A 14591-nucleotide genomic window follows, 5' to 3' on the forward strand; every position below is an offset into this window, starting at 1 on the left:
TTCAAATTAAAACTAGGTAAAAGATGGAAACTAAAACAAAAATTTAACACAAAAGCGACTGAAAGTCAGAGAGAATGAGTTACTTTGAGCATAAAGTCCGACTCGTCTGAGATTGAAAGAACGAAACAGAGAGAGCGTCTAAGCGTCTTAGACTAATTAGGGGTGCCGTGTCTTGGGTATTGGGTGGGTAAAAATATATATATTTTTTTCCCACAAAAAAAAAATAAAAAATTAAAAGCTACGGCACCCCCAATGCATCAAGTGGTGGTTTGAGAGGAGGAGGGCCGAGACGGCTTCATGTATTTACAATATTGTTATTTTTAGACAACATGGTGCTTCTCTCTCTCTCTATATATATATCCATCCTCACGGCTTTAGTAATTAAATACGAATCGTATATTTATTCAAAACTAAAACTTGCTCATATAAAATTGCCGGAAACTACTTTATCCTCCTCAAACTTGTATTTAAATTGTATTATCTTTTCAAACTTTAAGAGCTCTTAAATTACCTAACATTTTCACTTATCCTCCCAAGTTAGAATTTTCTATTAGATCCGACATAAAATAAATAAAATATCCATTATGCCCATGTTATTTATGTGAAAAATACAATTATGCCTTTACATTTAAAAAAAAAAAAAAAAAAAAAACCTTCCATGTCCATGAAGCTAGACACAAGTGTAAATTTGAGAAGATTAATGTAGCTTTTTTTTTTTTTTTATTTATTTTTAGAAAAATACAAACATTGCTGTTGCTCTTTTATCATACCATTTCATTCTTCTTTCTTCTACTATTCTATTCTGTTTTGTTTTGTTTTTTTTTTTTTTATTGATTCCTCACAATACCATATCTATCTAAAGGTGTATGGGTTGTGTTTCTCTGGTTGTCCAGACCACAATGGGCAATGACTGATGATTTGATCCCCCGAATATTTAAAAGAAGAACAAATTTAGATTTCATGAGAAATAGCAATAATTATGGTTAATTTGAATAAGGATCAAGCTTAATTTTTAGGTTATATATACTGTGTTAATTAAATTGATTAAATCATGATATCTGCTACTAAACAACATGGAAAACGAAATAGTTCATATTATCCACAAACTCCAACTTTCTAACCCTACAATCCTCATTATTCCGAAATAAATCATTGTAATGTTTATTGCTTAATTATATTACCACCCCTTTAGCTATTCTGTTGGAGTTTTCCTAAATATAAAATTTAAACTTTACAATAATACACAATTATATCCTTCTCTAAATAGAAGGTAATCAAAGTGGGAGACTTTAAACATTAGGGAGTGTTGTAAAAGGTGTATAACTTGAATTTATCCCTTTTATTTTTTATTTTTAAAAAATCAACCGTCAAAATTTAATTCCTCTCTCTCCCTCATCGTTAAATGATGACTCGATGACTAGCAGATTCAACCATAACGTTTATTTCAACTCCGTGACGGTTAGACACAAGTCCATCACATCCCTAACCACTGTTTGGCCACGGCAATAGTCAGCGTGGCTCCCATGCAGCTACCCAACTCCCATATTCACTGCCCCACATCCTATTTCATCTCACGCGCCTACAGTCTAAAACTCCGCGCCCCTTCGCGCCAGGTCGTACGGCTCAGTTTCTGCACGCCCGTACTCGCGCGTCAGTGTAAAAGTTTCTGGTACGAGGGTATGTAGGTAATTTCGTTTATGCTTTAGGATAAAGACACTTGGTTCCGAAGTAAACTGCACTTGGGACTCCTTTAATCCGACAACTCATTTTCGCACTCACTCACACCACAAGCTCTCACTCTCAACCGTCCGATTGTTTCGTTCTCTCAGATCCGCTTTTGAAATGCTAAGATTTCATAACGTAACTCCATGTCAACGGTCTAGGATTCTCTTCACGCTTTATAACATGATCGCGTCCGCACCATATTATTGCTGCATATAATATCTTGTGTTTTTCGATTTTAGGTATATTTTCATTTTGGCTCTGAGAGAGTGCAGTGACTCACCGAGTGAGAGAAAAGAAAGCAAAGCAAAAGGAGAAAATGAATGGAGCTTGGGAGCACATTTCCTTGGTTTGCAAGCTCTCTCAGTCTTACTCAATGGTGCTTTCACTCTCTCTCTCTCTCTCTCTCTCTCTCTCTTTCTCTCTCTCTCATATTTTTGTATATATTCTCCGACTGTGTTGTTTCAGAAGCCTGAACCATGTTTTTTGCGTTGTGCTGTGGTTTGATTCATTTTGGTTCCTAGGAATGGTAGATTTGGGGTCTACAAGCAGCGCATTTATCGGGTAAGTTTCAGATCTGGTCTTGTTCAACCTCGCGTGTTTTACTTTTGTACTCTGATTCATGGTTTAGTTTTCGTTTCTGAAGTAGCTAATAGGTATTTGCTCCGAGCAGATCTTTTGGATTCTAGGGTTTCTTGCAATGTCTTATTAGTGTTTCAGTTTCTAGATTTGTAAGACTCTTACGAGTTAGGTTTGTTACTATGTTCGTATAACGTTTTTCTAGTATATTTAGCTACTTAGCAAAAATAGAAACAAAAAAGATTTCTATTAGTGGTCTGTGATTTTAAGGTAACTGCTATTTGACTGATTGTTATCTTACATGGATCTTAGTTTATCATTCTGACTTAACTGGGTTTCCCTGTGATGCTTAATTTGTTAGTTGGTTAGCTGAGGAGATCTATGTACTTTGAATTATTTAATTTGGATCTGTTGGAAGTGTTTGCTTGATGCTTTGTTTGGTTGTTTTTTTTCAGAAAATGTAGGAATCAGCTATCAGCTTTATCTAATAACTAGTGGCATTTATTCGAAAATTGCACACAAGTAAATGAATGCTGCAGTCATATTTGGTTCGGTCGTTTTGCATGGCATTATATTTAAATGGATTACGTGGTGTCGTTTTTGTCTGTATAAGCTGTTCTCACATGAAAAAAATGCAGAGAGTTGGATCCAGGTTCTCGTGATTACTGGTCCTGTCCATCCTGCAATGGGAAAATCACCAGCAAAATGGATCAAAACCGTACTGTTTGGGAAGAAGACTTCCAAATCTAATATTTCAAAGGGAAGAGAGGTAATAAGCTGATTACTGCACAGATCATGTCCTGTTATATGGTGTACTATATTATGTATAGGTCATCTATACAACTGCAGACCCTTAGTCAAAAGATACGTCACACTTCCTGTGCAGTATTCTTTTTGTCCACTCTCTTTGAACTTTAACTCCAAAACTAGATGGCATCATCCAAATATATATCCTGTTGGTATGGTATTTTTCTAGACAGAGAGTAACTAGTAAGATTGGCTTTATGGAACTTCAGCTTCACATTAAGTTACTTCTAAATTTTGGCTCTAAAAAACTAAAGCATGATACTTTTAGTTAATTTTTTATTGGTCTTTCACCTACTTATGCATATAATGCCTTGTTCACCAGCCATTCAAGTTCTTGGATAGGTTATGATGTTGAAACAGGCATTGTAATAAACTTCCAAGCCCTAATTTTCTTATTGATCATTCTGATGTAGAAAATTACCAGTGAGAAAGAGGTCTTGGTTCCTGCCAAGACATCGGAAGGAAATGTGGCTTTGGATACTCCTGTGGCTTCACATCCGACCCCCTATACAATTGGTAGAGATGAAGGGAAGTTAGAATCAGAGAACAAGGAAGCTGCAAATACATCACAATATGAAGGAAAAAGTTTGCCAGGGAATCAAGAGAATGATGCACCAGGATCCACACCCCAAGATGCAACATACGATCCCGAGAAAATTAGGAAGGAGCAAGCTGCGACAAAGGCACAGGCTGCTTTTAGGGGTTATTTGGTAATTATTTCTTGTTGAGGACTGTCATGGTTGACAATTGAATCTAAGTAAAGCCATTGAACTTATTTTGTATTCCTTGGAACATCCTTCGTTGAGGGCTTTGGTTGGATAGAGGTCTGCATCAGGTCAAGGTTTCAAACACCTGGACCTGCAAGAAAATCCAGCGAGTCATCATTATGTTTGTTTCTGCCTGTGTTATTAGGGTTCCAGTGTTTTTCAAGGGTTGCCTTTAATTCATTGTCCATTAGTTGCTTTTTTCTTTATTCTGGAAGCATATTAGTGCCGGCAATATTTTTTTCGTTTTCGCTCGTTTTGAACTTGCAGTAGTCTTTCCTGGTTTACCCCCAACTACTACTGCCCCTTTAGATTTTTAGCCTTGATGGAATAAGTATTTGTTAGAGAGGTTTAACTGCCTGCATGCATCTCATATTTAATTCCATGCTGGAGTTGGCATCACTGAGTTGCTGAAATTCCCTAATGGATCTTCTGGCCAAGAGAAGCTACTTTGTGCTCCTTACTGCCAAAAGTGCTCTCTCTCTCTCTCTCTCTCTCTCTCTCTCTATATATATATATATATATATATATTATAGTCATGTTTTCTAAAAATTATGGATTTTAGTACTGGTGTTTGGTCACCTTTTCCATTTATCTGGTTCAGGTACATCTCAGTGAACTGGTTGATAATATAAGTAGTTTTGAGCTTATGAAAGTTGTCAATTTATTTCAGATCCAATCCACATTATATATGTTTTTGTTATAGTTGTCATCATGCCTGCACTAATTAAGCATATTATGATTCAAGGCTCGCCGTGCGTTTCGGGCTCTCAAAGGCATAATAAGGTTGCAGGCACTTATTCGTGGGCACTTGGTTAGGAGGCAAGCTGTTGCTACTTTGTGCTGTATGCTGGGAATCATAAAGTTTCAGGCAATTGTTCGTGGAAGAAGGGTCAGACATTCTGATCTTGGACTTGAAGTGCATAAAAAATGCAGTCCAGTGAAGCCTCTGGTAATTGTTTTCAAGATCTCTGCTAGTAGTCGATCACAATTTTTATGATATTTCGATTACTTATAAAAAGGGAAAGAAAAAAAGTAGTCAATCACTAATTATAGATGCCTTTCCTTAGTTATATCATGGGGGACATTGTTTCAGCTAGGATATTTATTATCCAAAAATATCTGTGCATCTATGACTTGATACCAGCGCCAAATCTTTCTATGGATTGCTTTAATAAAACCACTAATTGTTTGAGGTTATCATGGTAATATATTACTTTAAATAAAAAGAAATTAAATGTTTGCACCCTCATTCTCTCTCTCATATTCACGTACACATTTGTGCACCACGGCTAATGCTGTAAAAAGTTAGGTGGTTTAACATCATTTAGAAGTCTATGCTCAACGATGTCAATCTCCTGGGTTGGATCCATATTCACTCTTCTTTAACAGTGCATAACAGATGCAATCGAGGATGATAAATGAGTATGAGCATATCCTCTTTCACAAGTGTGAGAGGATGCACACTTCTGTTCTTCAACATCTGGTTTGGCACGACTATAAACTTTAGACGTAACTTATATACATTGATATATGTTCTCTTCCTTGAGTACGAAACTTGGAGATTCAACATAATATATTTCAATGAAATGCATCATTATGCTTGTTTCACACTTTTATCATTCGTCAGTGGTGTATATGGGAAATATAATAACAGTCTCAAAGGCACCCAGGAAGGCTTTAGGTTTTTATAAACATGGTTAAGCTAGCTGCTTTTAATTATGCCTTTAATTCTACTTCTACCATTAATTATTTTCCTTCCACATCTTTAATCTATCAGGAGAACAGGCCCGTGGTTCCTGTTGGAGTTTATATGTATATACAAATTGCAAAGTTGTCCGCAAATGCTTTTGTTCGTAAGGTACGGTTGTCCTATTTCCTTTTAATCAGCAATGTATATAGCTGCAATGAGAATAATTTAACATGATGATAAGAGAACGAAATGTGTTGGCTATCATGCTTTTATCTATTTACTGTATCAGCAGTGGCTTTTAAGCTTAAAAAATAAAGCAGGCCTCAGAATTTAGTGAATCTTAATGTTAAATGATAGGGCTGCTTACTTCAATACATTGCATATAGTTTCTTGAGGGATTCACATCAAGATCTGAAGATAACTCACTATACCTGTGCCTAATTACTTTTTAATTATTTATTTTGTTTTATGGGTTCAAATCTCTCTTGTTTTTTATAAGGAAATGATTGGTAGGAACCCAAAACATCAAGCTGAGGCTGTAAAGTTTTTCTCTTTGATTATATGTTGAACTTCTTCACCTTGGAAGATCTGTGGAAGTTTGTGATAGCTTGTAACTATGTCTATGCTTATATGGGTACGATGGCAGCATTACATAAAATTTTAGATCCTTTTTTCCTTTTAAAATCAACCACAGAAGCGTATAAAGTTTCCAAGTATATATAATCTTGGAATTGTGGTATGTCATTGTAGGGCAGTCCTGGCAGTTTGACTTTATAATTTTGTTCGGCAAACGTAAATTTTGGAATTGAAAGATTACTGTTTATTGTCCCCTCTATTTTGTTCATGAATTGGAAATCTGACTGCTGGGTTCATTACTCCAGCTCCTTGCTCCATCACCAACTGTAATGCCTCTGCGCCTTCATTATGAATCTGGGGAACCAAATTCAGTCTCAAACTGGTTGGAAATCTGGTCATCATCCTGCTTTTGGAGACCTATTCCACAACCAAAGAAAATGCCAGACTCAAAATCTCATAGAAAGCATGGTAATGGCCAAACTGTAGAAGCGCAAATAGGCAGGCCAAAGCGTAGCACCTGGAGGCTCCCTGCTGCAAATGCTGATGGTGCATCAGTGCTAGCAACCTCTGAACCTGAGAAACCTAAACGTAACCTGAAGAAAGTTCCAAACCATTCTGTAGATCAAGCACAGGAAAATCCAAAAATTGAGCTTGAAAAGATCAAACGAAATTTAAGAAAGGTACATAACCCTGTAGTAGAGAGCTCTGTGCAGCTAGAGGTTGAAACTGAGAAACCAAAGCAGAGTATGGAAATATCATTAACCAATTCGACTCCTGATGTTTTAGAACGAGGAATGAATAATTCTGGTGAGAAAATGAAAAAAGAGGCAACCTTGACTACATATAAATTGCCTGATGTAGAAACACCTCCTGAACCATTGGCAATGAAAGAGGTGCCTGATTTACCACATGGTGATCAAGCTACAGTGGAATCAAAGCCTTTAACAGAGTGCAGTGGTAAAGATAGAAAAATTCCTGCTGACGAAGCTGCGACAGAGTCAAATATTTTAATAGAGAGTGGTGTTAAAGATGAGAGCATTTCTGTAACAAATGGAGAGTTGAGCCAAAAGGAAGATTTGACAAGCAACGAGAACCCGAAATCTGGCCGGAAAGCTTCTATTGCAGCAAAACAAGAACGCACAGAGAATGGGTTGCAGAGCAGTCCAACAGTGCCTAGCTATATGGCGGCAACTGAATCTGCAAAGGCAAAGCTCAGAGCTCAGGGCTCCCCAAGGTTTGGACAAGATGTTGTTGAGAAAAATAACGGCACACGACGCCATTCTCTGCCATCTTTGACTAATGGTAAAATCAGTTCACAATCACCAAGGACACAGAGACTGGTGCAAGCAGGTGGCAAAGGGGGGAATAAAAGTGATAGATCTCTCTTGTCTTCAAGAGATGGGAATGGTATGATATGCTTGCTTCTCAATAGAGTTTATGATTCTTATGATCTCTGAGTGGTTTGAAAATGTTTTGAGCATACAGTTTTTTGTTTTTTTCAAAAAAGAACTTCTCTTAAGAATTCCAGTTAAGGTGCTTTTCAGTAGTAAGTGAAAATAGGGTATATTTCTGAACCTTCAGTTCAGGGTTATTTGGTTTGTTTATATCTTGCTGTGCATGCCAAACCAGTATGGTTATCATTTCAAAGGAACCTCAGCTGAAGCTTTTTAGTATTTTTCTTATTAAACCATTGATTTCCTAATAAGAAAAGGTGCATTTCTCATTATGCCAAGAAAGTTAACAAAAGAAAACTTGCTGTCAGTTTTCTGGAAATAAACATATAAGAAAGCCCTTTTTACCCTATCTACTTATGATACACTTGCTGTTTAATTTTGCAGCGAAGGTAACCCAAGCAGAGTGGAAAAGGTAATTTGTGTGCGAAATGGGATCTTCAGGAGTTTAACACAAGGTTGCAAAAATTGATTTGGAGTTTTTGATTGACGTGTGTGTTGTAAGTGCTCTGAAAACTGTAATGTGGACTGTAGTTGGAGGGATGTGTTGGGCCAAGCGCCTTCACTGATTTTTCCTGCATTTGGGGTGTTTGTGAGTTTTATGTACATCATAGGTTCGAAAATTTATCATGTCATACTTCAAGTCTGAACTGTGGTTGGTTTTGGTAATGCTTTCAGGCTGTTCATAGTTTATTACATAGTGGATGGATATGATGTGATCTTAATCCACATTAGACCATGTTTTGTAATGTTCTATTAACATGTACCTGGATGTGTGGTGATGATGTCCTGTTAATAAGTTCTAATCCCTGCCATTTTCTGTGGCCAATGTGTCATTGGTTGGCTCTGGTCTCTTAATATTCTGACCGGGACAAAGTTTCCACTTCAGACATTTTGTAAACTACACACAAAAATGCCAAGGGTCCTATAGTCTAAGAAAAAAAAAATTACAAAACAATGTAATGATATATAAATCATTGTAGAATATGGCATAATCATGTAAAGTTTTTCGATGTTCTGGTATGCATGTACACAACGGGCTAAAAATGTTACTAGAATGTGGTGCTCATAAACATACGAAATGCAGAATAACACATGTATACAACTTGAAAGTAAATGTGTCAATGATTTTCAGCAATGTTAATTTCATTTGGATCAATTACAACTCCATGAACAAGTCCCGACCGGCCGAAGAAGAAATTTCTTTGAGAAGTTGTTGTTGAAGGCATTGGTTGAACATTGGGGGGGATTGGAATTTCAGCGGAGTGACCAGAAATGCAGAGGGCTCCAGAATCATCTTGCTCCCAGTACACTTCTACCATAATCCCTTTGGCATTCTCTTCAGATTCTGTTCCTGGAATTCCTACAAACCTGGCTCCCAAAGGTATCTGCGCAGTTATTGTAAGAGATAAGATTGGGGAGTGCACAAAAATGACTAAAGCTTTTCCTCTCATGTTCTTGTTATTCAAAAAATAAATGAAAAAACAAATTCCGCTTACTGAAACTGAGGCTCCAGAAGATGTTAAAGTCAAAGTTGCCAACCTCCCTTCAGCTGCCGCACTCTCTAGCTCTGCCTGCCTTGCAATATTCAAGAAAACTTCTTCCAGTGTTGTAAGACCCAATTGGATGTCTGATATGCCAAATTCATTTTCTCTATCTTGGAGCTCCTCAAAAAATTTCTGCTCAGGATTAGGAGTACCCAAGAAAGAGAAGGCAAGTGTTGAAAAAACAAAACAAAATAAAGAATAAAAACATAAGTAAACCAAAAATTGATTGAGTACAATTATTTCAAAATCTTTACATCCTTCTAATAGAAAACCCTCACCGTCAAAAGCTTCTCTCTATCATGAGGAATCACGAAAGTCAAGAAGGCTTTGTTCTCCTCTTTTGGTACGATATCCAATCGCTGTCAAAACATTCCCCTAGTCAGAAACCAATCTTATTTTATGTTCATGAAAAACTTTAATCAATTTACTTGTTTCACATACATCTTTAAAAAACTGCTTCACAGCCTCATGATGAATTGTAGTTTGACCATTATTACTTCCAAGGAAGCTAACATTAGCAATGAAACCAGTGCCAAACCGTGACTTCAACCTGATTGAGGTTCCAATGCAGCGAAGCCTACCCTTGGCCATGATTCCTATGCGATCACTCAAAATATCAGCTTCTTCCATTGAATGTGTTGTTAGCACAATAGCACGACCTTTCTTTGCATCATTTATTATGTCCCATACATGTCTCCTTGTTATTGGATCCATGCCTGTTGTCTGTCGATCAAGGGGGAAAATGAAACTTCTCATAAGTAGACCAAGTAAATCAATATATATATGAGTGACAATATTCCCATCTGCGTACCGGCTCATCCAAAATGACCAACTTTGGATCGCCAATAAGGGCTATGGCAACACTGAGGCGACGTTTCATTCCTCCACTGTAACTCCCAGCTCTCACATTGGCTGCCTCGGTGAGTCTCACCTCTGCCAATGAATTCTGAGCAACCTGTATTTGAGAAGAATGAAAATGAACATCATCACAAGTAAATGCAATAGGATACTCCGTCTGGGATCATAGAATATGTTTTGAATCTTCAAAAACTGGTGATACACGATTTTGCTTGCATATTACATACCGATTTGATAGAAGCAGGGGGTAGGCCTTTGATACTAGCAAAGAGGTGAAGGTGCTCTTGACCAGACAATGCATCCCAAAGGATATCAAACTATTGACAGATGAAAAATTCAAGATTAGCACACAAATTCTTTATTGAGTCATGCTAGTGAAAACTATGTTATATATAACGGAAAACATGTGGCAATCCACATTCGTGAAATGACACACAGACACACGTAGGGGTTACCTGGGGACAAACTCCTATAATTCTTCGAATGTTTGACATGCCAATTGAGCTTTGGATTGAATTTCCATAAATTAATGCTGTCAACAACACAGATTTGGATGTTACATCATACTTGACTTCATTTCAACAGGATAAGCTGAGAGAGAGAGAGAGAGAGAGAGAGAGAGAGAGAAAGAGAGAGAATCACCATCTCCACCCGTCACTGGTGTAATGCCAGTCAAACAATTAATTGCCGTAGTTTTTCCAGCTCCGTTAGGTCCAAGAAGACAAAATAACTGATCTTTTGCAAAGTTCGCCCATAAGCCCTGAAGGTAAGTTGCAAATAAGCAGAGTTAAATCCATCAAAACATAAATACTACCGTGGGCAGCATCATTATGAACGTGTTATGCCTAATGATGCTTGATGGCAATCAAGAAACTGGGAAGAAAAAAAAAAAACCTTGACGATAGTGTTACAAAAAAGAACATAAATCTGGGTGAGAATAAATGATCATCAAGACACAGAATGTATAACTACCAGAGTGATAGATAGCAGGATCCACCACTATAGATTCTCCACGACAACCCTATAGGCCAACAATCAACCATATTGATTGATACTCATAATCTAGGTATGTAGTCTACCCGGCTCTGCCAGCTCCCACTGATATATAAACTAAGAATGAAAGAGTTAATGGTGGAAAAACAGAAGGATGTGCATTGAACTGATAAGATATCTGATTAGGTCAATTTCATAAAACCATCCACCAACTTTTAGCAACTACATGATCAGGTAGATATGATACTTTGATTCCCTCAACTTGGCCAAAACTAAAGTTGGAAAGGGGTCCTTACCCTAAGGGCATGGTAAGGTGGAGTCTTCTTGCATTTACAGCAACCACACTGCCGATTCCCAGGATATGTCTTTGCAAGACCACGTATCTGAACAGCAACATTTGGATCAACCACGCCTTCCTGTGTTTGATGTTTTACTATGTTTTCCTCTTCAAGGACATCTCCATCATCTGGAGTAATATGATCCTGCTGTGGGACAGAACCTATGCAACTACAAATGCCACCCTCTATGATGAGAGGGGGGAAAAGTATCAGTCGATCATAATTCCAGGCAATGGGGAGAACTCATGAGCACAGACTGAAGATCAAGCAGAATTACCTTTCATTTTGCTTCCTCCTTTCCCAATCCAATACCAAGGGTTTAGGAAGTAAAACACTGATTTTCTCACACCAGATGCATTTGGGATTATATTGTCGAAGTAGATAGCCAATACGAACCACAGAAAAAACGTAGCAACGAGCCATTTGTAAATATCATTCTGTCAAGAATACAACAAACACAAAATAACTAAAATGGAAGTGATTCAGCTTAGAGTAAAGTAAAGAGAAAAAAAAAAAAAAAAAAAAAGGGATACAAAAGGGAGAGATATAGGAAGGAATGTGATCAATGTATTGTCAATATTGAGTTTTGAGCTCGAAGTCTTCACATACAATTGTTATCACACACATCATATTATTTGGTGCGCACTTGGCCCTCCCATTCCAGCTCACCCCAACATCTTGAGGGTTTGAAGTTGCACCAGAAAGCATACTTAGAGCTTGAGCAAGAAGATTAGGTGGGAACAACGACCAGATAGCTCTTAAGTTACGAGAGATGGCTTGAGTGTAGGGAAATCCAAACAATGTAACAAGCTGCAAGGACAAAATAGAAACATATTAGTACAATTGAACTGATAACTCCTATCATAGAGATTTAGCAAGGGAATCTTGCCTGCGTCATAAAGCCAACAATAAATATGGAGAAACCCACTGTTGTGGATGAAGATGACTTGCTAATGAAGGGTGACAACATGAAGGCAAAACCAATCTAGCATCAAAAGTTAAAAAGACAGATCAAGAGTGACTATTTAAAATGGGCTGGCTTAATTAAGAACCCAAAATCACCATGAATAAACATAAAGTAATACAATGACCTATACGGTGCAGGAAATACTCTTACCATATTGAGTTGGAAAAGAAAGAACACAAGGAACACAACCGCAAAACTGTTGTGCAAGAAAAAATCAAACTGAAACATCATGCCGAAGAGAACTAAGAAAAGTGAGGAGAGAAGCGTAAGAAATCCCTCCCATGTGAGCCATGAGAGCCAGTAGGCAGAATCATAAAGACCCATCATATTCATTGCCTGTGGGAATAAAAACCCAAAATGAAACATGGAGCAATTCTGCAAAGGGACGGCAAGTCAATCCTATTTTTAACTTTAGATTGCGGAAGGTCAATACCTGGCGAAGTTTAAGCTCTTTCTCTGCGATCAAAGAACTGATTTGAAGCACAAATCCAAACATGGCAATTGCAAGGAAAAAGCTTGGTCCTATTGTAGCCACTGCAGAGAGATTTTCCATTGCAGGGTGTGCGAATTCCTTGAACCCCACAACCCAGCTAAAGCTTGGGTCTGAACATGCACAAAGTCATCAAACTATTGGTACATTTAGTCAAATGCAGAAATGGAGATCACATATAGAATCATGTGACTAGAAAATTCCAAATAAGACGACAGAAAACAAGAACTAGAATTTAATACCTCCAATCAGATATCTCGCAATCTCACGCTCTGCGGCAATTTGAAGTGGTATTTGAAATTTAAATGTGGGATCTTCATAATTCCCTCGCTGTGCAACTAGAGTTGAATTAGTCTGTATGCCGTAGCTAATTACAGTAGCATTTCTTTCTACAAAATGCAAAGCTCCAGGGCACCTCATCGGATTACTAAGAAGCCATGAATCCACTTCACTTGGTGTTCTAAATGATTGAACCTGCATAAACAATGGGCACGGTGAAAATGGGTACACCATAATTCCCCATTCTGAATAGTCCTAAACTCTTTCCTCTTTCGTCCACCTCCTCAACTAGCCAAACCCAAGATTCTGTATCTATAAAATTTCAAACGAGAATTAAAATTTCCACACGAACCACAGCAAAATGGATAGGACTGAACAATTTTCAACTTTCATTCGCTCCTTCCTTTCCACCGGGTTCTCGGTAACGAAACAAAGATAAAAAACTGAATCAATTACAAATTTTATATACTACCGATGTGTTCCTTCTTTTCCTACCGATCAACTGGCTCAGTCAATATAAAATTTTATTTTTCCAATGAATTCAAAGCCAAAAAAAAAAAAAAAAAAAAAAAAAAAAAAAAAAAACTCCAAAACTTTCACAACCAAAACACTCGAAATTCTCTTTTCTCCCGGTTTCTCTGCATCCAAACGACGATTAAATCTCAATAAACTCCACTTTTTATCTTTAACACCAAAGCTCTGAAAGACGCAATTCTCAACTATTTTCACTTCCATTTCCTTTTCTCAGCAACCAAACAGAACCACCAACCTTTCTCTTCGGAATCTGCCTGCCAGGGTTATTGGTCATGATGTTGGTCACAATCCTCCGAACCGCGGCGCTGGCATTCCCGCTCCACAGGAAGTCGAAGCAGGGGACCTTGGTGTAGATTTTGTCCTCGCAGGGCGGGATCGGCGGCATGAGCAGTGTCTTAGGGTCCGTCACGCTCTTGTAGGTCGTGGACGCGGCGTAGCGAGACTCGATGGCCTTCTGGATGGAAAAGAGGAGGAAGATGAAGAATAAGGACGAGAAGAGCTGCATGAACGTCGCCGTCTTGTTCCGCCACGACAGCAGGAGGTTCTTCTTTAGAAGCGCGGCGTATTGCTGCCATAGCAGCGGAAAACCGCGCCATAAGTTCATGCTTTTACGCGTTTTTTTTTTTGGAGGGGAAGTTCGAATGTTAAGAGGCTGTAAAGGGATGGGATTTTATGCAGACTGGGTAGCCAAGAAGAGGATCTTTGAAAAGGCGCGGTTTTGTGGAAGGTTGGTAGTGGGGGAATTGGGGGCTGGTTTTTCAGGGAATTACGAGGTATGACACTGGCTTCGTTCTTTAAACGCCGGGGCCCGGGCAATATCCTAACGGCTAACGCCCCCCAATGAAATAAAGCTCGAAATAAATATAGTATAATTAAGTTTCATTTTATTTTATTTTTTATTTTTTAAATTAAGCCTTAATTATGCCAGAAAAGTTGGTCAATATTCTTTAATTAAGGCTTCAATTATGGTAAAAAAGTAATGGAAACGGATTC

General features: G+C 37.9%; 1 protein-coding gene and 1 pseudogene across 2 annotated transcripts; one reads left to right on the top strand and one right to left on the bottom strand.

Moving 5' to 3' along the window:
- The first annotated feature begins 1973 nt into the window (after nucleotides 1-1973).
- On the top strand, nucleotides 1974-8416 carry LOC132173523 (protein IQ-DOMAIN 31). The gene is made up of 8 exons (XM_059585038.2): nucleotides 1974-2101; nucleotides 2247-2286; nucleotides 2940-3070; nucleotides 3522-3818; nucleotides 4621-4824; nucleotides 5653-5733; nucleotides 6447-7548; nucleotides 7980-8416. Exons 3-8 carry the CDS (start codon nucleotides 2987-2989, stop codon nucleotides 8009-8011), a joined length of 1800 nt encoding a protein of 599 aa, XP_059441021.2. The 5' UTR covers nucleotides 1974-2101; nucleotides 2247-2286; nucleotides 2940-2986; the 3' UTR covers nucleotides 8012-8416.
- LOC132173525 (ABC transporter A family member 2-like) lies at nucleotides 8087-14214 on the bottom strand (annotated as a pseudogene). Its single transcript, XR_015911682.1, has 16 exons — nucleotides 13834-14214; nucleotides 13028-13259; nucleotides 12729-12898; nucleotides 12446-12631; nucleotides 12185-12313; nucleotides 11938-12138; nucleotides 11606-11765; nucleotides 11287-11513; nucleotides 10640-10757; nucleotides 10453-10529; nucleotides 10225-10314; nucleotides 9951-10094; nucleotides 9581-9862; nucleotides 9418-9498; nucleotides 9092-9271; nucleotides 8087-8980 (listed from the first exon to the last, which is right to left on the bottom strand). The product of XR_015911682.1 is annotated as an ABC transporter A family member 2-like (transcript).
- Between the last annotated feature and the right edge of the window lie 377 nt (nucleotides 14215-14591).

This window comes from Corylus avellana, chromosome 3 (assembly GCF_965113065.1).
Source record: "Corylus avellana chromosome 3, dhCorAvel1.hap1.2, whole genome shotgun sequence".
NCBI lineage: Eukaryota > Viridiplantae > Streptophyta > Magnoliopsida > Fagales > Betulaceae > Corylus > Corylus avellana.